The sequence below is a fragment of the Lethenteron reissneri genome, chromosome 26 (assembly GCF_015708825.2).
Source record: "Lethenteron reissneri isolate LAM-NWPU_2019-01 chromosome 26, ASM1570882v1, whole genome shotgun sequence".
NCBI lineage: Eukaryota > Metazoa > Chordata > Hyperoartia > Petromyzontiformes > Petromyzontidae > Lethenteron > Lethenteron reissneri.
Genome location: NC_083804.1, coordinates 14,046,138 through 14,070,773, shown reverse-complemented (window position 1 = coordinate 14,070,773; position 24,636 = coordinate 14,046,138). Strand labels below are relative to the sequence as shown.

General features: G+C 49.0%; 1 protein-coding gene across 3 annotated transcripts; it reads right to left on the bottom strand.

Moving 5' to 3' along the window:
* Window positions 1–131: 131 nt before the first annotated feature.
* Window positions 132–20,421, bottom strand: JOSD1 (Josephin domain containing 1). Of its 3 annotated transcripts, none has more exons than XM_061560881.1 (5): window positions 19,488–20,421; window positions 17,448–17,858; window positions 12,840–12,965; window positions 4,738–4,932; window positions 132–2,969 (listed from the first exon to the last, which is right to left on the bottom strand). In XM_061560881.1, the coding sequence occupies exons 2-5, from the start codon at window positions 17,843–17,845 to the stop codon at window positions 2,870–2,872; spliced, it is 819 nt and encodes a 272-aa protein (XP_061416865.1). In that variant the 5' UTR covers window positions 17,846–17,858; window positions 19,488–20,421; the 3' UTR covers window positions 132–2,869. The 3 variants fall into 3 exon arrangements, with proteins under 3 accessions (XP_061416865.1, XP_061416864.1, XP_061416866.1); XM_061560880.1 differs by having other exon boundaries at window positions 20,315–20,413; XM_061560882.1 differs by having other exon boundaries at window positions 20,330–20,399.
* Between the last annotated feature and the right edge of the window lie 4,215 nt (window positions 20,422–24,636).

Genomic DNA, 24,636 nt, shown 5'->3' with positions numbered 1-24,636 from the left:
CACTCAATTCTCGAAATGTCAAAACAGACCCAGATGATTTTCTTCTCCACCCCCCCTCCCCCCCCATAAAACAAAAATGTGTAAATGTATAAGAATAGACCCTGCCAGTGTCTGAGGACATGACGAGTCAGTCATTTTACACTCAATTTTATTTTACTCTCAAGACAAAGGAGTGAGCGTTTGCCACCACTAAAGCATTCGGTTCGTTTTCTGTACATTCTGTGGTGAATACAAAAAAAATATAGGTACATATTTTTTGGGTTCCACTTTTGATTTCACCAACGACAAAACATTAACAGAGGAATACGGAACAGGGAGGTCACAATCCGTGAATTGGTGGAAATTACTTTCCCCGTCGAATATTTGTGGGAAAGGGCCAAATTGGCAGCACATTGTGATTTGCCCATTTGCGTCCATCGCATATTGGTGGACAATTGGCTTTCCACCAGCACACACATTGGGGTCCCAAGTATTTAAGTTCTCAGGAACAAAGGCAACATTGAGATTGTAAGCACTGCACAGTTCGGTACACGTATATCCCCCCATGCCATATACAAGTTATTATTTTGTCCAAAAAAAACACACAAACGAGAAACGAAGACGTAAAAAAATGAAACTACAATACAATAATGAAACGAATTAACAACACTGAAAATTGCACCAAATCGAAAAATGCACGCGTCTGCAAAGGAAGTCTGGCAAGTTATGAGAGATCCCCCCCCCCCCCTTTATGTAACAGGAAACCTTTACCCACAAAATGCTCACCGAGTCTAAAGACACTTTTCCAGGAACGTCCCGCTTTACGGTAAAACCTTTTGTTACGAGGAAACCGGAGCACACGGGTTTTGATGTCTCATCCTTTACATAATCCACCAACCCCAGCTTTTAGTCTGTGGCTCAATAACCTACGTTCCTCAATATTTCACTTTGTTTTTGCCCGCGAAAAACATTTGCTTTTGTGAACGCCAGAACCGTGAACTCTTCACGCGCCCCACTTTTAAACATTGTACAGTGTTGAGGCAGTCAAGTAAGTTCGCGATCACACGAAGTTGTCTTTGTCTCGAACCCGGCGCTGACAAACACGCTGGCACAACACCAAATGTGGTAAGATTGAAGTCAACCGAGAGGGAGATCAGATGCCAATTTGGCAAACCGGTGTTCTGTGTGCATCAGGTCCAATAAAACCGGGACGCTGGCACGTAGCGCTCACGATAACTGCCACGACGCTTCCGGCACACACGCGCACAAACACACAAAGAAAAAACACAACCAAAATCTGCTACAAAAGACGCGTTCATCTGTTCGCGGTTGTTTTTTTTCCGTTTTAGATATTTTTTTTTGCTTATTTTCATATACAGTATTTATATATATCAAAACCGATGTAGTTATTACAGTTTGATGATGGCGATATAGCGGGTTGCACCCACCCCCACACACACCCCCTCTTTGCTGTGTGTGAATAACGACAAAGTCCCCGTTTATTTAATCGGAGTTACATTCTCTGTCCCCTGAAGCTGACGTCCGTGCGTATCACGGGGTCGCTGCTCTGATTAAAAACACCACGCCTTGCCCTTCCTCTTCCGAGTGCGGCTGCTTGTGTGCTTTGTTTACGTTTCCCACTCGCTTGCGGTTTCTTAATATTAATATTATTTTACAAAAGTCCTCAAAAGATCTGGACGAGAGGAAACAACCCCCACCGGCTCCTCCCCCCCCCCCATCATCAATAAATGAGGATCAGGGTAACACAACCTGCTTAACCATCATAGGGAGGGCCTTGGTAGCTGTGTGCGGTTTTGAGTGGTGAAGCGGTTTGTGTTGGCGGTGCGTACAGTCGGTGGTGTATGACAGGTACACGCTGAGTGGCGTGGCTGGCGTGTGCATTATGCATGGCGGATGCGCACCCCGGCGTACATAATGCATGGCGATGCGCGGCGTACGTGGCAGTGTGTAATCTGCATGGGGGTATAGTGTGAGCAGGTGTCTGCTGAGAATGCTGTGGATTGGGGTGTTCGGTGCACATGCCAAACAGTGGGGGTGTGAGTGCACGGTGAGAATGTTGTGGTGTGCAGTGTGGTATGTGTAGTGCATAGTGCATGTGGTGTACATGGTGTGTGACGTATTGTATTCTGTGCGTGTTTTCTGCGCAAGGTGTACATGGTGCATGTGGTGTCGCGAGCTCGTGGTGTGCATGCGATTTGTGGTCGATGGCGTGTGGTTCGCATCGTGGAAAGTACGCGTGGTGCGCACGTGGGTGTGGTATATGACGCCACGTGGCGTGACAGAGCGCCGTCACGCTGGCGCGGCGTCCCTCCCGTGACCGCGCGCCTCCGTGTGGGCACAGCAAGTCGCTCCACGTCAGCTCCACGTCGGATCCACGTCAGCTCCACGTCGGATCCACGTCGGATCCACGTCAGATCCACGTCAGCTCCACGTCGGCTCCACGTCGGATCCACGTCAGATCCACGTCAGCTCCACGTCGGCTCCACGTCACATCCACGTCGGCTCCACGTTGGCTCCACGTCGGCTCCACGTCGGATCCACGTCAGCTCCACGTCAGATCCACGTCAGCGCAACGTCAGCTCCACGTCGGATCCACGTCAGCTCCACGTCGGATCCACGTCAGCTCAACGTCAGCCCCGCCGCAATCTCACCCACACCGGCCTTTCCGCTCGTGGTCCAACTCCGTCGTAGATGTTCGCGAATGGATATTTGCGCTGTCAGTTTGTTTATCCGTTTGGTTGCTACTATGCTTTTGTCGCCGTCGTCGGCCGCCGATGCTGCTGCTGCTGTCCCAATCGACGTTCCCATGGGAGCGTTAGTGGGGGGGGGGGGGGGGGGGGGGATGAGGACGAGTAATGGTGTTGTCCGGTCACTCGTCCCGGCGCCAGCTCTGCTCGGCCTCCACCTCGATGCTGACGACGAGTAGCAGCTCGCAGTGCTTCCCGCTGAACTGCTCCTTCAGGAAGCGCCTGGACGGCACGCACAGAGTCGACGGTGACCACTCCGGTCTGACACCATCAAATCTCCACACTTAGAAAGTCGCTTCAATCACACTGGCAGCAGCTGCCTGGATTCTAACTCAGCTTCTCAGCGGCACCAGCTCAACACTCTTGGGCCTCCGAGCCACCCAGACACCTCTACATTTTTACTTACAGTTTCAAAACATGTGTCACACAGTCCCATACAATCCAATCCTCTAACATCTTATGGCGGATGTTTTAGGGACCACGGTGGTGAGATGTTAACTACCTTGCCTGGTATACAGGGGGACGTGGGTTCGATCCCGACCCCGACGCCTGTCCATTTGGAGTTTGCATGTTCCCCCCCGTGGTTGCGTGGATTTTTCTCACGCGTTTAGAGTGTTTGGCTGCATTGGATTTCCACATGATAAGCCACTTGGTTGAGCTATCTTTTGTGATAGCCAGGTCACTTCTGATAAAGAGGATATAAGACTCAGTGGGCCTTATATCCTCGTTTAGATAGTTAAGGATAGCAGCGGCGGCAGCTTCCTAAAAATGTTTTGATTCCTTCAAGGTGCAACCCTAGTGACCCGGGGACGAGCGTTAGCACATTTGTCACATGCTGCAGAGGTTCGCGGTTTGGGGCCAAGCGGCCATCCTGCTAAACATTGCTGATGTTAAAGATCTCGAGATGTTAGTTAAATAAAAGAGTGGGCCACGTGTGCTTGCGCTCATGGTCCAAATGTGCGTAATTAGAAAATTACAAAAAAATTCGAATTGGATGAAGCTACAAAGCAGCTTCGCTCTCTTCTGATGAAGCTGCTAAAGTACCAAAACGCTCTCGTGGTTAAAAAAATATTTTGTTGAATAGGTAAAGCCCACCGAGTTATATTGCCCTTTTTTAAGTGACCTGGCCACAAACGATACCTCAATGAAGTGGCTTATCATGTGGAAATTGATAGCAGCCAAATGCTCTGAATGGACATTTATCTAAAATGAGGGAAAAACCGGAGGACGCGGAGAGAAAAATCCACGCAACCACGGGGAGAGCGAAAACGCAATCATCAAATACACAGCAGGGGTCAAGAGTCGAGATCGAACCCACGACCTCCTGCAAACCAGGCGAGGTAGTCAACATCTCGCCAGGTCAGTGGTGGGCAACCTGCCTCCCGCGGACCTCACCCACCCCGTAGAGCCCCTCGCGGTATCCCGGTCTAAGTTGTCTCTATGTTGTGCATGTATGTTGAACTCCTTTCGCACTGTATGTAGCAGAGGTCGCAACCGGGTACCCGATACCCGTACCCTACCCGATACCCGGAGTACGGGTACCCGTTTGCGACCCTGGTGCGGCCGGGTACGGGTAGACCGTGAGTCACTGGTGAGTAACTGTTTGTCACTCATTTCCCAACGTCTTGTCTCTTCTCACAATTAAAGTTCCTAGAATCGAACCCACCCACGCCTGCAACATGGCTTCATCCCAGAGGTCGCAATCAGGTACCCGATACCCGTACCCACCTGGGTACGGGTAGGGTACGGGTACGGGTACCCGTTTGCGACCCTGGTGCGGCCGGGTACAGGTACGGGTAAGGAATCAAAACCGGTTTGCGACCTCTGGTATGTAGCCAACCGAGCTAATTGGAGGTGTGGGATTGTCAAGCTTGCGGCCCAACCGAGACGAAGGAGGGGCTCGCTCGGGTGACCCACCGACTCGTCTGCGGTTGCCCATCGCTGCCCTACGTCGACCTGAACCGTGACGATCGCCTGCGCCATCGCTCACCGCAGCTCGTCCTCGCAGCCGATGCGTTGCGGCGCCTTGAGCTTGGAGTCGAGGTTGTAGTAGACGCCAGCGACCTGGCGCACGCCAATCCAGTGCTTGCGCTTGAGCGGCAGCTGCAGGGGTCCCCAGCGCATGCTCGACGGGATGTTGAGAATGAGGCCCACGACGTTCCCAAACGCGATGCTGTCCACGTCCCTGCTCGGAGGGGAGGGGAGGGAGGCGGGGACGGAGGGAGGGACCGTGGGGACGGGAGAGAAGCCGGGTGGGGGGGTGGAGAGAGAGAGAGAGAATATGAGTTAAAGAGTGAGAAATTTTCCATTGCTTACAACGAAATGATTATCAACGCTCCCCCAATCGCTTGGTTTGTCATTCAGGCCTGGTCAGCCATTCAGGTCTGGATTGGACTGGGCCCGGTTAGCAATGACCATCAGAACTGTCCAGGTGTTGCGGGCATGGGGCGGACGAGGTATAGGTCAGGAGATAGTAGACGTGGCTGTGTCAACCCCTCCGCCTATGCGTGGGGGGGGGGGGGGTGGCGGGTGTTTACGCCATGTTCTCTGGTTTCCTCCCAGACGAAGTCAAACACTCATGAAAGGAATTGGTAAAATAAGGCAGGGCCATTCTAAAAAAAAAAAGTCTTGAAGCTCAGTGAGGCTTTCCCATTTTAATAATTAGCTTCATCATTTGAAATGTTTATGGAACAGACCACCGCTGCACAATTAACCGTCCGTGCGTGCGAAATGTACGCATGTGTGCACGGGGAAAGAGATATTTTTAGAGCGACTTCAAGAGACGCTGGCTGGAGGTGATGCGCATGGCAACGCACAACCAACGAACATCATTAAACGTTATATGGCAATGATAAAAATGTCATTAACACAGAAAAGCCTCGTCGACCCTTAAGACTTATTTTTTCAGGAGGATCCTGCTACGTTGGGTTGTTTGGCCAAATCCTTGTCAATAATTAGGTGTTTTCTGCACGTGATAGGAAACCAGTGCCAGAGGTCGCAACCGGGTACCCGGCTACCCATACCCGTACCCGGCTGGGTACAGGGTAGCCGTTTGCGACCCTGGTGCGGCCGGGTACGGGTACGGGTAAGGAATCAAAACCCGTTTGCGACCTCTGCAGAGTGCTCAGAGATGATCCACCACCACCACCACATGAGGGGATAACGCTCCACGACCCACACACACACGGGTACATGAACCACCTTGTTGTACTGCAATATCCTGGTTGACCTCACAGTCCAAAGAGATTGGGAAGTTTCACAAAACCTTTTTCGATCCACCAACCCTCGTCTCCAACGCGCCGAATGCAGGTGTCACCATGCCCGCCTAAAAACCATGCGACTCGCATCCCCTTCCACCCTGGGTCAAAGGTCGCCCAGATATACAGGCCACGAGCGCTGCTGTAACGTAGGGATAGTGAATGCGGCACCGATCAACAAAAACGCCATTTTTGTTAATCCACCGAGAGATGAGGGCCTACCCATGCACCCCATGGGGGTGAGTTTATCATACTTCACCACGCCTGTCAACCTTTGTCTCCCCTGCACCAAGGTACTCGTTTGAGTCCAAGTTGACTTAGAGGAGGCCCAGGACCGGTTCAGATAATCATCACTGGTGTTGGCCGCGAGCAGGAATTGAACTTGGGTCGCCGGGTTCGTAGCGCGGTGCGCTAACCGCGACACGACCGCTCCCCACTTATGGACACAAATAGACCAATACTGATACCCGCCATTTGCCACTAAGTGACGGTGACATCACCACGGCGCCTGTGCCAGGCCAGGTGCACTTAGAGACCATGGGGACACGGGACAGACTCAGCAGGTGCCATGGCTCAGCTGACTGAGAGACTGGCAAATGCAGCAGCCGTGCAACCTACTGTGCCAACTTGCTGTGTTTTGGCCGCCCGGCGCTCCGCTCGTTGTTGTGAGCTTCGATCCTCTGTCCTCAGTTGTTATTGGAGGGCGACTGCCTCAAACTTCCCAGTAGCGTCCTTCACGTGCCACCTCCATAGAGGCCATTCTGGCAACGTTGGTACCAATCTTCGGCAAGTCCACTCAGCTCCACATCCTCCCATACCGCATTAGCTCCATCTCTTCTCCAGGCCGTGTCTTGCCCGTTATAGCCCCCTCAAAGCGGCCACACAGAAGCTGCTTGGGGCGTGCGGTGGCTAGACTTTCGGGCTACATAACTCAGCCAATGCAGCCTTGTCTGCCGGAGGAGCTCACGGATGGGAATGTGTCCAGATCTTTCAAGGATTTGTGAGCTCCTCATACAATCCAGCCTGGTTAAACCCAGTATGGATGGTAGGCAGGCCAGCCTGAATGTTTCCTAACAGAACTGATGTTTCATTAAAGGGGTCCACGTTTCACAAGCATAGAGAAGGGAGGGCATGACTGTGGCTGAGAAGACCCAAAGCGTCATGTGGAGCGACAGACCAGGTAGCTTCCACACAGCGTTACGCAGCCGATTAAAATATAATGCCACCTGACTGATTCAGAGTGAGACCTCTACTCTCAAATCGGAGCTGGTCATAATCACACTGCCCAGGTATGGAAAACTCTCTACAACTGCTCTATCACCAATGGAGAGTTGATGGGTGGAGTGTTTGATGGCACAAAATATCCAGGCAGTTGCTTAGTTTTGGTGGGGTTAATGGTAGGACCCCACCCTCTTAGTGGTTCACTCCAGGTTCAGCAGCAGCGCCTCAAACTCATCCTCTGAGTGAGCAGCAATCACCAGATCATCAGCATACATAACACTGTCGACCGCACTCGAGCATCGATCAGCCTCCCATTGTATCTGTGCCAGATGGAAATTTCTCTGGTACAGCCATGGAAAGCTTCTCAAACTACGTGGTCAAAGATGATGTTAAATAACGTGGGAGCCAGAGGACATGCCTGTTGCACCCCAAGGTGAACAGGGAATGGCTCTGACTCTTGGCCACGTAGCCTGCGCCTGCCCATCATCATGGAAACCCTTAATGACTAGACACCACACCACATATGACAAGCACCAATATGCTAACCACACCATACATAAATCCCTCCACATAAAGCAACACTATTAAGATGCTCACTCCATACATACAACACCCACACATATACTACACCAACTGCATCCACACAACACGTACCCATTAACAATACACACATCAATCCACACCACTTCATCAAAATATGCCACAGCCACCCATACTACAAATACAAACGCCCGCAACTCAATTCATACACCACACCATCCCACTCCATCGCACACCACAAGCACACACCACATCATCCTTAAAATACACTCACCCACACCATACGTGCAAAATTATCTCCGAAAACGTTTAACTAACCAGACAGCACCATGGTCAGAATTACACTCACAATTGGAACGTTTTGAGTTCAAATCTGGTTGGGTGTAGACTTGACGTAAAATCATCATCTCTCGACATATATAAAACACATAGCTCAACTCTGATAGACACCAACAGTGATCCCTCCAAGGAGGGACTGACTCTTGCCATCAGACTGTGGAATTTCCACCGCTGGCCCAGGATTGCCAATGGCGCCAAGTGCTGTCCCCATGCTCCGACTTTGTTGTTTTTACGCTGTATGAGAAATGTGACTCGTATTTGTCACCCAGCCATCATTCTCAGCTGATTAAATAAAGGACACTGGATTGAAAATAATGGTTCATTCATAAGTCTTCAACAAGACTTAAACACTCTATATGGAGCGTCCTGCCTTGAGGTATTTGGCAATCCATCTGGAGAAAATCCACCAACGCACTCGAGGTGACGTGAGGACAAACAGGTTCTTGGAAGCAAATGGGTTTAGGCGTTTTGCAAATCTCTGCACGAGCTACCAGCCCTCGCCTCAGCGTAGGATGGCAGGGCAATGCATAATAGCCGTAGGTGTTGAGCGGTTAAATATAGCAGCGGTGGGAGTAAGGCGTGCCTGGTATTTGCACGGGGCAGTTGAAATGGGAAATCTCGCGTTGGTGACGTTGCCGCTGTGGAGGGAGTGGTAGACGAGGGTGGGGAGTGTGGGGTAGTGGGAGAGGGTTGGGCGGTGAAGGGGCCGAACCTTGGGCCGTGGACAACCCAGGTGATGACGCCAATCCGCCGGTCACCGCTCGTTAAAGCGTGGCTAGCGAACCCGCCAGGAGACACGGTAATGAGGCGGTGGGCACAGGGGGCTCATAATGGCCGTGTCGGAGTGGCAGAACCCACGCTGCTGCTGCTGCTGCTGCTGCGTGAGATCCATGCCTTCGATGGCACAAGAGAAAGTGCTGCCCAGAGACCGAGTTAGAAACGTAGAGTCTGGTCTATGTATGTCTCTGTAAGTAGACTCGTAATAACCACGTCAGAGTAGGCGACCTAGCACCAAAGCTTCTGGTTTCAAATCCTGGGGTGGTGTCTCTCTCACTCTCTCTCTCTCTCAAGGTCACCCCTAACGGTCACATCAGCGCCTGAGAACTTGTACCGTTGAAACAAATCAGGTTTCCGATACTGACACCGGGAATTTTTCTCCTGAGGGTTCATAACAGCATTGTCAGAGAGCACCTCAACTGACGCGATTGCGATTTGTGGGTTTGAGTCCAGGGTATGGGTGTCTCTCTCTCTCTCTCTCGTGGGGTTTTACATAATGATTGTCAGAGCACACGAGCCGGCACCACTAAGCTTATAGGTCTCAGTCCAGGTTCCCACCCGCTGAATGTAAAACCATAATCCAGTGTCCATCAAGTTTCATTGTTCGCTTTGAATCTCTTACAGACCAGCGGAAATGTTTTTTTAATGGAATTTGTTTTTTTTACACTCAAATACTAAAAAATATCAGAATTGCTGGCTCACAGACTGATACAAGCCCTCACCCGTTTTTTTAATCCTGATGAGTCTGTTTACAAAGCTGATTTCAAAATGCGCAATACATCTCCGCTAAATCTGTTTGAGAGCTTCTAAATCTGTTTGACGTAAAGCCCCACAAGCCATTACAGTTATTACAATTATTATCATTAAATTCCAATGTTTTTTTTTTCTCGTACTAAAAGGCCACTCATTGAGCAGTGCTATAAAGAGCCTGGGCAAAAAGGCTGCTATATTTTTAATTCTTGACACAAACTCGTTGGTCTCCGCCGACACTGCTAACATTTAAATGTCTTCAGCCGCTTGCGTCGCCAACTCACAATTGTAAGGTCACGAGCTAAATTTGCTCATCGTTGTTAGAATCGCAAAGTGAACGAAACCCGCTGCGTCCGATCAGACTGGTGTCCTCTGGCGACGACGGCGAGTCGAGTTCAAATCCTGCCAGAAGGTCGCCTGCGTCAATCACCACTATCATGACCCCCCCAATTGAGGTTCATGAACCCTTCTGATTCCGTTCCGATTACGTACGTTTACGTCATCGGAATCGAATCAATTCCCAACGGAATCGGAAGTCAAAGGCCATGCGTAAGGGTGTGTGGCAGTTTGGCGCCAGCTATCATAGAGTGTGGTCGTGTCACTACGGTTCTATGATGATTACAGTACAATGTCTTTAAAAACAATGGTGCTATGCCTCTCTAAATAAAATGAATGCTGAACGGCTTGCGCGTTTCGAGATTCAGCGGTGAACGGGACCCACCCTGCAACTTGCAGGCGTCTTGGAATGGGAAAGGGTTAAAATGAGCACTGCTTTGTGGGAAGTCAACACAAGTTGCCTGCCCTATTCAGAAGACTGCCTCCTGTACAGTTGCTCTTTCTCTCCTGCTGCTCCCACAGTCTGGAATGTCGTTCCCCGAGCAATCAGTGCTGTCGACTCCCTGCCACTGTTCAAGTCCAGCCTCAAGGCCTTCTTGTTTAGTCTGCCTACTGACTGACTTGCATTGTATTGAAATTTGTATTGTCATCCGAATGTGGAATTTGCACCATTGTCTCAGGACAGCTGAGATGAGCCATCACCCGATGCTCATTTGAGAATGGAGACACTAACTTGATTATGTGACCTTGAACAATTCATACGTCAAACTGGTTCGTAGGCTCACTATACGTGCATTGACATGGAAGTAAATAAAACTTTTTCCCCCGTGTATGCAAATTAAATACTACTGTACCTTGATGCTATAAAAGAACAAAACACAATATGAGACAGACCATGAAAACGATACACGACAAATGAGATGACAGAAAATTGAAATAGTTCCAGGAAAATAACCAAGTCGCCGGTTTTGATTTATCATCTAATCGGCAGGGCGGTGAAATCACGCCACGCCTTGTGACCGCTTTGTTGAGTATCCGTTGTGGCCGGTCTGAAAATCCAAGCATCCGTCGAATGTGGGAGCTAATTATTTACATTACACTGCATGACTTGTGTGTATGCATGCATGTATGTTGAACATCTTTGGCACCGTAAAAGTAGCCGACTGTGCTAATCAGAGGTGGGGGAACTTGGTGAACGGACTGGGACCGTCAACTCTTCTGGGTGGTTTGTAACCATGTGCGGCCGAAACCTGGATTTGAACCCAGGATCTCGAGATAGTGGTGCCGGTTCTGCGTCCTCCGACCCGGGATCTACCCCCACTGATCCACACCCCTCACGGCCTTGGGAGTCTGTTGACCTTTACCACGGTCAGTCCTCGACTTACGAACGACGGGCGACGTTCCCGGGATCCGTTCGCATCTCGGAAACTCAGTATTTAATAGTACGTACGGTCAGTGTCATAAAACGTGTTATGGTTCAACAAAAACGGGAAGTGTTGTGAAACTCATGAGAAGAATGTGTACACGTGCATGTAATGTGACTGTAAAGAAAGCGTAACTTTAAGTGACATGAAAAGAACCAAAAATAGTTTTACTTTCACGTACCCTGAATCCTGAAAGGGTGTTTCTAGGATGCTGGGACTCATTACATCTTGCGGGGGATCCCTCCGCTGAACAAAATAGTTATGCGGTTGGGTTCGCAAATACGACCCTAGGTTCTCACAAGTCGGAGGGTTTTAATGAAATAATCTTATGGTGATTCGTTTGTTAGTGCGAATGTTCGCATCTTGGGGACTGCCTGCACTTTTGTCAGTAAAATTTAGTTGGAGGATCCGTCTCTGCTAGAAACCCACAAACTATGAAAACTAAAAACATTGTTTTATTTTACCAGGTAAGGGCCCACTGAGCTACATAGCTCTTCTTTTAGAAGCGACCTGGAAACAAATAATAGCTCAACAAAAATGCTCATCATGTGGAAATGTATAGCAGCCAAATACTCTGAAAAGCATGTTTCTAAATGTGGCGGGGAAAAACCGGGGGACCCGGAGAAGAATCCACAGGGAGAGAGACGCGCAAAGTCCACATATACAGCAGGCGTCAGGGTCGGGATCGAACCCACGACCTCCTCCATACCAGGGGAGGTAATTAACGTCTCACCACCGTGTCCCACAAGCAGCTTTGCTTGGATAGCCCAGCCAAGCAAATAAGCACTGGGAATAAAATTCAGGTCCCTGCACACGATTTGTTTAACCAGAAACCGTTGTCTATCAATGTTTAACTGTCGTTTCTCTGTGCTTTGCGCGGCAGACAATGGAATAAAGAAAAAAACGTGATAGCAAATACATTTGAGATTAAAACATCACAAATTCTGCCTCGATTATGTGAATCCCACAGTGGAGTTCTGTGAAGTGTAGTGTTTCGACGCGGTCATTGTGAACACACAAGGCTCCTCCTCGACTTTCCTGATGACATGTATGTTCAACTTCTTTCGCAGGTGTAGGGGAAGAGCAACAAACTACACATAAATCAGTTCGAAAGAAATACGTTTTTAACTTAGAATTAAAAGTGCAAAGCTCAAATGGCTTCCTAATATCGGAAGGAACAGCGCTCAAGATGGCCATAGAAGCCCATCTGAAAGCGCGCGATGTAGTGACCATCTTTGTTCGATGGCGACCCAAAAGCTGCTGCTGCTGCTGCTACGAGGATGACCGGAGTTTCAGTGATGGTTCATGCTCCTTGACGAGATCAGCAAGGTATCTGGCATTTCGGCATGGTAGAGATGTTATTGCAATAATCAGCGATTGTCTCGCGGACTCCCGCCATGGTGTCCTGACCGAGAGGTCTCGGAGTGCTAGTGTGACTGGTGCAATACCTGCGCTTATCCCACCACACGGCTTCGCACGCCTTGGTCTGCAGGGCGGCCATGATGACGTTCACGTCGTAGTTTCCCGTTCCCAGCATGCTCTTGTGTGGGTTCAGCATCGAGTCTGGAGACAGCCTGTGAGAAGACAATGGATACACCCCCCAGCCGTTATTATGACAGACCACAGTAAATGTTGTTAGTGAGCACCTATTAAGGCTGGTATGGCACGTGATGAAGGGGTGGTGGTGGTGTGACGAGGGCACCACGCCCGGCCACCTCTTGTATCACCAGCGCCGACGCTTACGCAACATTACATACCAAACCACTGAAATAGCTCTCAATAACACTGTGGCATTTCTTTATTGGAAATGTTAGCGGACACACCCAGTGTTAAGTGGGGGTGGTCATTGCTGGTGATGTAAAAAATAAAAGATGTTTCACAATTAGACAGGTGACCAGAGGTCGGGGGGGAGGGGGGCGGGTTCATCGTGACCGCGTCAGAGACACCGAACTAGCGCCGCTGGGATCCTGGGCAAGAACTCGAGTCACCGAGTGAGTCGATGGTCGCAGAAAGAAAAATATGATTAAAGTCAGTTGGTCACAATTTCGCACAATTAAGTAGAGAATAAAAAGTTTCATCGCGATGCTACGAATACTCTTTGCGAGGAATTTAAGAGGAATGGCGGGCGTGGAGTCGTGCGGATAAGACGCCCCGATAATATTCATGACTCCAGACGTAGTTGGGTGACATCTTCCTAGGAGATGGACACGATGTGTGATGATACACAGCTCTCTGGCCCTCAGTGACCCAACGGGAAATTCCTCCGTTCCATGACAACCGCGACGCCAGAAGCCCGGTTGAGGTGGTGGGGGGAAATAGCGGAAAATACAGAAAGTAAACAAAAAATATTTTTCCAAAAACTACGAACGCTGGCAGAATCAAATGGGGGAGAGGGGGGGCGAACCCCCGTCGCATGCTCCGGTAATTATAACCCGCACGGGCATGTCACCGATGCGTAAGGCACATCATCGGCTCGTCGCGTTACGTTAATATTTAATTGGGTGTTTTTGATCTCTCCCCGGCTGGCTCTAATCGCGCGCGGGCCCTCTCGCGCGTGCAAGCGGGCCACGTTAAACAAGTGACGTTTTTTATTTTTTTACTTTACCCACCGTCACAATTACTGCCGAAGCTCATTATGGTCTAATTGTGACCACGCGTAAAGTCCCATCACCAAAATCTCCACCGAAACAACAAAATACTACGCGTGTATCAACCCGGGCTTCGTGTGCTGATAAGTCTGTACCCTATTCAAGCAATTGTTCCTGTATTTTGTGTCTCTTCCAAACGGTTTTTGTCAACTCTTAAGGGTTCTTTGGGTCCTTTCACTAAAGTCACGTAAATAGGTTCAAATAAATAACCAAAAACTACGATGTTTCGATCGCAACACAAGCGGTCGTCATCGAAACGTCGTAGTTTTTGGTTATTTTGTTTTGAACCTATCTACGTGACTTTACCGAAAGACCCAAAGAATATGAATTCCTGCAGTGACGAAAGCGTTAAGTCAAGATTTTACTCTTAAGGGCTCTTAACCGATGAAATTAATAGGTCGGGACTGCGTCGACAGTGGTATGTACTGTAATAACAATGAGAAAACAACTCAATACATGAGTATGCTATATAGAAAGTGGTATTAAACGGTGAAAGTTATGGGTTTGTTTAGTTTGCGACGGCGACAGAATAGTGTGTTTGAATGACTTTCACCTGAACTAACCTCCCACCATGGTCAACAATATTTATGGTATTCATGCCACTCGCACACACGAACACACACCAGCCTGCACAAACTCACACAAAAGTGCACAACACGAGGCAATAAAACAAATACAAGGCTCAGATACACCACAAGCTGACGCACATCACACTGCATGCTCATGTCAAATATATAGCTTACACACTTGTACAGCGTAGACACACAGGCGCATACACACCACAAGTTGAAACAAGCAAACTGCTGGTTAACACTCACACACCAACAAACTCAAAGCACAATAAAGTAGAGATACAAGCTTCAATAACACAGAATTGCTATAAACTAAAAGATAACGTATATTACTATTTGCATGCCGCACACACACACACCCACAGTACACACACAATTCTGATTCAGCACATGCCACCCATACATACTTGCATACAAACACCCATCGCAGCATACACACACCTCCATCACCCACCGCATCTCCACCTCGAACACTTTTAGTAACACACATACAAGACACCTGCAGCGCACATTAGTGCGCGCACACACAGACACAACTACAACACACAAATACACCAATATCCCCGGAACACGACGTACAGAACAATACTCATCCACACCACAATCATATCCCCAAAAAATATTTAGCGAGCACCTAAGAAGGTCAGCACTGTACATCAGGGTGGTGTGGGCAGCAACAAAATCAAAGATTCCCCCGTGTAGCCTTTGACAGTCTGTCGGGGCAAGTGCTGTTAGCGAGTAGCACCTACGAAGGCCAGCACAGCACACGAGGGGGTGGGTGGCCAACACCACGCCGGGTCGCCTTTGTCTCCCCAGTGGCGATATTTACACACCACACCAGGTAATCATTTGAGACTGAGTCGATCTAGGGGAGGCCCAGGACCGGTTTAGATAATCGTCACTGGTCTTCGCGGCCGTGAGCGGGAATCGAACTTGGGTCGTCGGGTTCGTAGCACAGCGCGCTAACCGCTGCTACACCACCGCTCCAAACTGAACCACAAAGACTCTAACACACACACACTTTTAGTGCACACACCTCCAACACAAACATCTCTAGCAATACACACGCTCCATCACACTTCCAGTATACACAAAAGGAAAACGTACCCTCCCAAATAAACAAAAGAAACGATATCAAACGCCACATCTCAAACACTCCTCCTTATACATATCTACTGAAACGATACACACCCACACCTCTGGCACACAAACACACCTCCTAGCGCGCACACACCTCCTGTAACACACATTTAGCACTGTTGGCTACATACGGTGCAAAAGAAGTTCAACATACATACATATCCCAGCATCCTGCACACATCTTGTACAAAGAGGCAAAGACCACCTGTATAGTCTTTACCAGGCTGTTGCGGTAAGTGCTGTTAGCGAGCACCTATGAAGGTCGGCACGCCACACGAGGGGGTGGGTGGCCAACACCACGGCCGGCCAACACCACGGCCGGCCAACACCACAGCCGGCCGCCTTTCGTCTCCCCAGTGGCGATGTTTACACACCACACCAAGTACTCATGCGAGGCTGAGTCGACCTAGGGGAGGCCCAGGACCGGTTCAGATACTCGTCACAGGTGTTGGCCGTGAGCAGGAATCGAACTCAGGTAGCAAAGTTCGTAGTGCAACGCGCTGACCGCTCCCCACGCACACCACCTGCTATGCCACAAATCACCACACACACCAACACCTCTCACACACACACACACCTCAAAACACTCCCAACCATCCCACACAAACACCCACCCGCTCACACACACGGCACCTCTCTGAGATCATGCAGCTCCCATCATCACGCACACGAACCACTCGCACACAACTCGATATCTAAACTACGTACATGTACAACACACCGCCTCGCCACAATGCTCTCTCGCACCAACAACACGCATGCCACCCCCGTCAAGGACCTCCGATTAGCACGGTTGGCTACGTACGGTGCGAATGAAGTTCAACATACTGTACATACATCACACCACACACATCACGTCACACAAACACACCACCCCCATAAAATCACACTACACATATCATACAAACACATCAAACCCCTCACACCACAACCATACACATCACCCCCATCACACAAACACATCCCCCCACATCACACTACCCCCATCATATCATACTACACCCCCCCCCCCATCACACAAACACACCACCCCTATAAAATCACACCACACAAATCACCCCCATCACACCACACACTCCCCATCACCCCCTTCGTACCACACATACATCCCCATCACATCACAAATACCCCCATCACACCACACACAAACACATCACCCCCATTACACCACACAAACACACTACCCCCATCACATCACAAACACCCCCCCCCCATCACACCACACAAACACGTCACCCCCATCACACCACACACACACAAACACATCACCCCCATCACACCACAAACACATCATCCCCATCACACCACAAACACATCACCCCCATCACACCACAAACACATCACCCCCATCACACCACAAACACATCACCCCATCACACCACAAACACCCCCATCACACCACAAACACCCCCGCCCCATCACCCCTATCACACCAACACATCACCTCCATCACACCAACACATCACTCCCATCACACCCACCCCCACCACCATCACACCACACACACATCACCTCCATCACACACACACATCACCCCATCACACCACACACACAAACACATCACCCCCATCACACACACACACCAACACATCACACCACACACTCCCTATCACCCCCCCCACCCCCTAGCATCAAAAACACACAGCACACCACACCCCCCCTTAGCACCACACACACCACAGCACACCACACACACCTCTGGCAGATCTCGTCGAGTTGCTCCTTGGTGAAGGCGCCCCCGTCCTGGAAGACGTTGTTGAGGGCGTGCAACGCGCACAGCTCACGCCGCTGACGCTCGTGGTAGAGACCGATGGGGGCCGCCGCCTGCTGCTGCTGCTGCTGCTGCAGCTGCTGCTGCTGCAACGCGTCGGCTTCCACCTTCATCTTCTTCGCTGCGCTCGTCCACGGCACGCAGTTCATGGCCGTGGATGATGATGATGAGGATGTCGTCGTCGTCGTTGCTGCTGCTGCTGCCGTGGTCTTAGCCGAAGCCGCCAGGGCGAAGCGTGTGGCCACGACGATGGTAAAGATGATGATGGTGATGGTGGCGAAGCAGATTTCTAGGTGGGTGGGGATGCAAGCGATGTCGACCATCCGCTGGGGAGACCTATAAGGGAGAGGGGGGGGGGTGATGAGCACAAGAGAAAGCTGTTGTTGCATTGGGTTCCTACTGCCAACACGACGGCGGAGAGATCATCCAACAGCTTCGGGTGGTGATTGGTGATGAGGTTGATTGATAAGCGCCAAGAGAACGCTACATTTCCGATCTTGTATTCTCACCACACAAAAACAAACCGATGTTAGATTATCCGACACCTTAGGATGATCATTAACAGCATGATTGTGATGATGCTGATGAAGGTGCTGCTGCCGATGATGAACATGATGGGATGAGTACGCTATTGATGAAGACGCTACCGATGAAGACGATGCCAATGAAGACGATACCGCCGATGATAATGAGGCTAAGCCATAGAAACATGATGATGATGATGATGATGTTTTCCAACCCCCCCCCCCACCCTATGCGAGATGCGATAACGTTGACGACCATTCACCGAGACACCCCCGGGCAATACGCACGTGTTGTGTGTGCGCGACTATTACACAGATTAATCGAGATAGACAGACGGGTAATTAATGACACTTTGAACGTAATGAAGACGACTATCATCAACTGGCCAGAAACCCATCCACCCGAGACGCCGGAAAGACGATGATGTTGGCGATAGTTTTAAAAGATAGTAAAGAAGACGTTGGATGATGATGATCATCATTGTGTACAGTATAAGCTAACCGAGACTACCGGAGGCGGTAGAGAGCTGTACAGTACTGGGCAATCACAAGTTAATTACAAATGTTAAAAGGAGATACTTCCCTTTTGTTGTTAATACGATGAGGAAGATCTTGGGTATCGACAATGGATAAGAAGAGAGGGCGGTGCGATGCAAATGTTGCGCTGCGGGATTATTCATGATGATGATGAAGATGGTGATGATGATGATGGAGGGTGATGATGATGGTGATGATGATAAGGGTGAAGATGATGGTGATGATGATAAGGATGATGATGAGGGTGAAGATGATGAGGGTGATGATGATGAGGGTGAGGGTGATGATGAGAGGGTGATGATGATGGAGGGTGATGATGATGAGGGTGATGATGGTGATGAGGGTGATAATGATGATGATGAGGGTGATGATGATGAGGGTGATGAAGATGAGGGTGATGATGATAGTGATGAGGGTGATGATGATAGTGATGAGGGTGATGATGATGAGGGTGATGAAGATGATGAGGGTGATGATGGTGAGGGTGATGATGATGAGGGTGATGAGGATGATGATGAAGATGATGAAGATGATGAGGGTGATGAAGATGATGGTGATGATGAGGGTGATGATGATGAGGGTGATGATGATGATGAGGGTGATGATGAGAGGGTGATGATGATGGAGGGTGATGATGATGAGGGTGATGATGGTGATGAGGGTGATAATGATGATGATGAGGGTGATGATGATGAGGGTGATGAAGATGAGGGTGATGATGGTGATGAGGGTGATGATGATGAGGGTGATGAAGATGATGATGATGAGGGTGATGATGGTGAGGGTGATGATGATGAGGGTGATGAGGATGATGATGAAGATGATGAAGATGATGAGGGTGATGAAGATGATGGTGATGATGAGGGTGATGATGAGGGTGATGATGAGGGTGAATCTCAATTACCCCGAGCCGCGATGCCGATTGAGGAAGACGACGACGATGAAGATGAGGAAGACGACGACGTGAGAGACGATGTTGTTGTTGAGGAGGAAGAGGAGGAGGAAGAGGAGGAGGAAGAGGAGGCGGAAGAGGAGGAGGAAGAGGAGGCCAAAGAAACCCCAACAACCACCACCAACCACCACCACCGGGAGCTCTCGGCCCAACGGAGGGGTCCTCGCTGTTCCCGTGTTCACCTCTTCACCTCCTCATCAACAACAACGACGTCCTCCACCACCAATCACCCTTCGCCCTCCTCCTACCTCTCCTCCTCCTCCTCACCACCACTTCTCTTCCGAAGCTCACCCCGACGACGCCTCACGACCCCTGCCACACCACGTATTTGAACACCAATCGCCACCACCTCCTCCTCCTCACCTTACTACTACCCCCCACCACCACCACGTCACCCTATTTCCCACACAACCACCTCCACACCTCTTCAATCCTCACCTCGTCTCCTCCTCCTCACCACCACCACCACCACCCTCTATTCCCCGCCACAGACAAGCGCCTCACACTATTCCTCACCCGATAACCAACCGTCTCTTCGACACGAACCACTACTACCTCCTCGACATCCACCTCATCTACCTCCACCTTCACCACCACCACCACTCTATTCCTCACCACTCAGCCAACCACCTCAACCCACTGCCTCTTCGACACGAACCACCACTACTACCTCCTCCACGTAGATTTAGCATCCACTTCGTCAACCACCACCTTCACCACCACCACTCAATGCCTCTCCCGATTGCCCACCACCTCCTCGACACGAACCACCACGCTACCTCCTCGGCATCCACCTCGTCAACCTCCTCCGCCTCCACCACCTCCACCACCTCCACCACCACGACCACCACCTTCACCGCGTGACCGTCCTCGGCGGCCTCCTCCCTCGCTCTGCTGCCCCCCCCCTCCTCACCCGGGCAGCACTTCCACCCCCACCACTGGGACGCCTCCCATTGGTCAACCACGCGGTCACGTGGACTCACCTCGGCCAATCTGAGCATCCCGCCGCGGAGCCGTAAACAATTAAGTTCATAATCCACACTTGCGTGGTTATTTTTTTTAGTTTGTTTAAAAATGTTTTTTTTTTCGTGCGCTTTTGATGAATCTTGGTGATGGTTAAGAAAACCAAATCCGCGAGTTAATTACGAAAATAATTAAATTTAGCCGAGGGGGGGGGGGGGTGTCCCGTCATGCATCGGGGTGGGGGCTGGTAGTTGGGGTCCTTTCTGGTGGTGGGTGGGGGCTAGGGCTGCCCGCAGAGCTCTCTGTGGGTGCCTGAGCCAATTAAATTAAAATTAACTTTAAGCACTTAGGGGTCGTCCATATATGACGTCACGCACCTAGGGGGGGAGGTCGGGAGGGGGTGAGAAATGTGACGTCACATCAAAATGCGCAACTTTAAATATAGACAACACGTTCTACTTAATTAAATAGACTTTTAATAAATGTTTTCTCCTACAACATCAGAGTGCAGCGCCACATTAAATACACACTACAACAGTGGCGGCTCCTGCAAAATCTCTCAGGGGGGGCAAATGTCTGGATGATTGATAAGGATAAGGTCCACCCATGCAATGGATAAATTAACAGCTTAAGCATGTAAAGGCAACTTCACTTCTTTAATATTAATGAAAAATAAAGTGACTCTTACAATACATCTTGTTTGTTTCTATACTCACTATTAATACAATCCACTCAAGTTTCTTTTATTAAAGATTCCACTAGGTGGCGACAAATTATATTGTTGGATGAAACGTGCTTACGTATGATGACGTAGCACGTTAGGGCGAGCCCTCCCGGAAGCCATAGAGAATGCATTGCAGCGCCCCCTCTTTCGAAAAAAAACATCTTTGAATGTAAGTCTATGGGAACACTCTGGGGGATTCTCAGCCGGAGTGAAATCGCCCAAAAAGACGCGGTACTCTACAGAACGTGACATGACGCTGATTGGACTATATCCAGAGGCACAGTGACGGCTAGCGTGACTCTGTGGTTGAATGACATTGGTGGTGCGTCGCCCAATCGCCCTAATGAAGAAACCGCCCCTGCACTACAATGACAATAGTTTAAAGCGATTTTAAGCATGTTTTATTGAGGGGGGAGTCTGATTTTTTGTGACGCCGTATGACGAAGGGGGGGGGGGGGTCAAAAATCGTCCAAAATCGAGTGACGTCATTTATGGACGGCCCCTTAGGTGGTTTTTAGTCGCAACCAATAGTTATGATTCACAATTGAGTTGGTCGCGAGTTAGGCCACGCGAAATGATCTGGCCAAATGTGTCACGTGCCACGCTTCGTACGCGTGACGACTGCATTTGTGTCCGGTTGGTGGAGGGTCTTACGACACACATTTGGCCGGATAATTGATTTACGTGCATAAACCCAAATATTATACGATTCGTTAAACATTTATTCCGTCACGTCATTTCACACTGTAGATATGGTTTGTCTCTAAAAATTATTGGCAATAAATGTTACCAAAGCAAGCAAACATCTGCAGCGGTTTAGACGAATCTGGGCCTCATCAGCAGTCAGGCTTGTTAAAGACATTGTGATCTGAAAAGACATGCAAAAGGCGAATAGACTATACGGTATATGTTTTATTAATGTGGAGACGGAACGGAATTCTGTTTATATTTGGTTTCCCTCCAGAATGCTCCACAGTATTAACTCGCAGTGTGGCGAGTTTGTGCGCATTAGTCAGTCGCAATTTAATCCGGATCAGCCAGTCAAAATATGGCACACAGACAACACATGAATATGGCACACAGGCAACACGCATGAGAAGACGCACATAACACATTTTTTTTTATGAGAGGTTATTTTAAAATTTTAAAATGACCAAGTAACCAATTCAAAGCAGCTATGGCCAATCTAAGCAGGTGTAAGCCTGGATAGTCCACGGATTGGTGACTCCCATACATTAACGGGTTGTTGTAGGGAGCTGCCAGGTTTTGTTGTGCACCGCAGAGGGCAGTACAGAAAAATGTTGTACCGTACTTCTATGCTTCCAAGTTCACGTTTCCCGCCTTCACCAACCCGCTACTGATGATGAAGTGTGGTCAAATAACCCCCCACATCTTACACAGATGTAGATGACATCTGTGTTCGTATAGGATTCACTCTTGTTATGCTCATCGCTGACATAACCATGCCAATTTGTACACGGCAAACGTGCCATTATGGGTTTAACTCTGTGACTCATGAGTGACGTGACCGTGTTAACCCAAATAGCAACTGTGCTACTCTTTCACTCTTTGTGTTCATCATCGACATCGCCTTGTTGGCATAATGGCAATCGTCATGACAGTCACGGTTTCACCTTTATTGAACTTCATCAGTGATATACAGACACTATTTGCTGCTACTTTGCATATAACAGTGATAACGTGGGGTTTATTCTTACTTATTATATCTCCGTAATGTTGTGCATGACAAAGAAGCAATCGTTATAACTCAGTGGACTTTACCTGGTAAACGTTTTTTGTTTATTGATATAAAAAGTGTATTATTATATTCTTTGGGTCTTTTTGTAAAGCCACGTAAATAGAAAAATAAGAATTTTTTTTTTAGTGATTTGCTTACCTTACCGATATGTTGCACTACTATGGTGTGTTTTACATTGTTCGTTCAGAATTAGAATATTTATTTACACACAAGGAATCCGATGAGCTCTCAAGGGGCCGTCCATAAATGACGTCACGCGATTTTGGACGATTTTTGACCCCCCCTCGTCACAAAGTCAGACCCCCCCCCTCAAATATGACGTCACAAAGCTCTGCCCCCCCCCCCCAAACCATATTTACATTTTGAAAATAAAACATGCTTCAAATCGCTTTAAACTATTGTCATTGTAGTGCCTATTTAATGTGGCGCTGCACTCTGATGTTATAGGAGAAAACATTTATTAAAAAGTCTATTTCATTAAGTAGAACGTGTTGTTTATATTTATTTAAAGTTGCACATTTTACGTGACGCCACATTTCTCACCCCCCCCCCTCGTCACACATCGTCACAAATGTCTGAACCCCCCCCCCCCCTAGGCGCGTGACGTCATTTATGGACGGCCCCCAAGCTATTTTTCACAGATGCCCAGTAGGGGCGGGTAAGGACATTACAATAACAAACGGTATAAAACAATAGGAGTGCAAAGTACACGGGAGGACATGTGTGAAAAAAGAGCTTTATAGCTAATCGGATTCTTCCAGTCAAAATAAAGATTCTGATTGTGTGTAAACAACACACCTGTCAACCCCTTATCAGCGTTTTACATTATTACAGCCCAATTCAGACCTTATTGGTCACCCCGTGCCCTTATACATCTCAACGTTCATCCTACAAAGTCCCATCACAAGTGAGAATCAGAAACAAATAGACAACACAAATGTTGATAATTGGGGTTTTACCCTTTTATCTGGCAACAAAACTGACACCTTTTTTACAAGGAGTCATGTTTGTATAGACCACAATACCTGCAGTCAGAATGCAAACAAAAAACACAACTCTGATCATGTATGCACTGTCCTTGTAATTGATTGGTCCACACCCGAGACAGCTTTTCTTAGAGCCCAGTCTCACATGGTGTTGGACCAGATGACGCCAAAAGGCGCACAAATGTTTCCCTATTGAAACGGCTGTACGCCGTATGGACCTGAAAACTCAATTTCCCTGTACAAGAATACGGGTTAACCCCTATGGGTTGACAGCTATGAAACATCAATTATACAGGTTTTCTTGGGTTAGATCGCGTAAATATAAATGTGTCGTTAAACCCACGCTGTTTATCGTGATAAACCTTACTAAATTGGCTGTGTCGGGTGGTGGCGGGTTTACGACACGTTGATATATTTACGCTAACTAAAAAAAACTATATTGTGGATGATATTGGTCGCGAAAGCCTACTGCGTGTGAAACTGGCATGAAACAACTGGCTTCGTCTCCATTGGTGATCATCAGCGCGGCCGCATCCCCCGCCCTCTTCCCCCATCCATCCAATCAACACCACGCACGCCCTAGGCCACACCCCCCTATTGGGCCGCGAACCAATCGCAAGAGCGTTCACCCGCGGTGACCAATCAGCGCGACCCGCGAGGCGGCGGCTG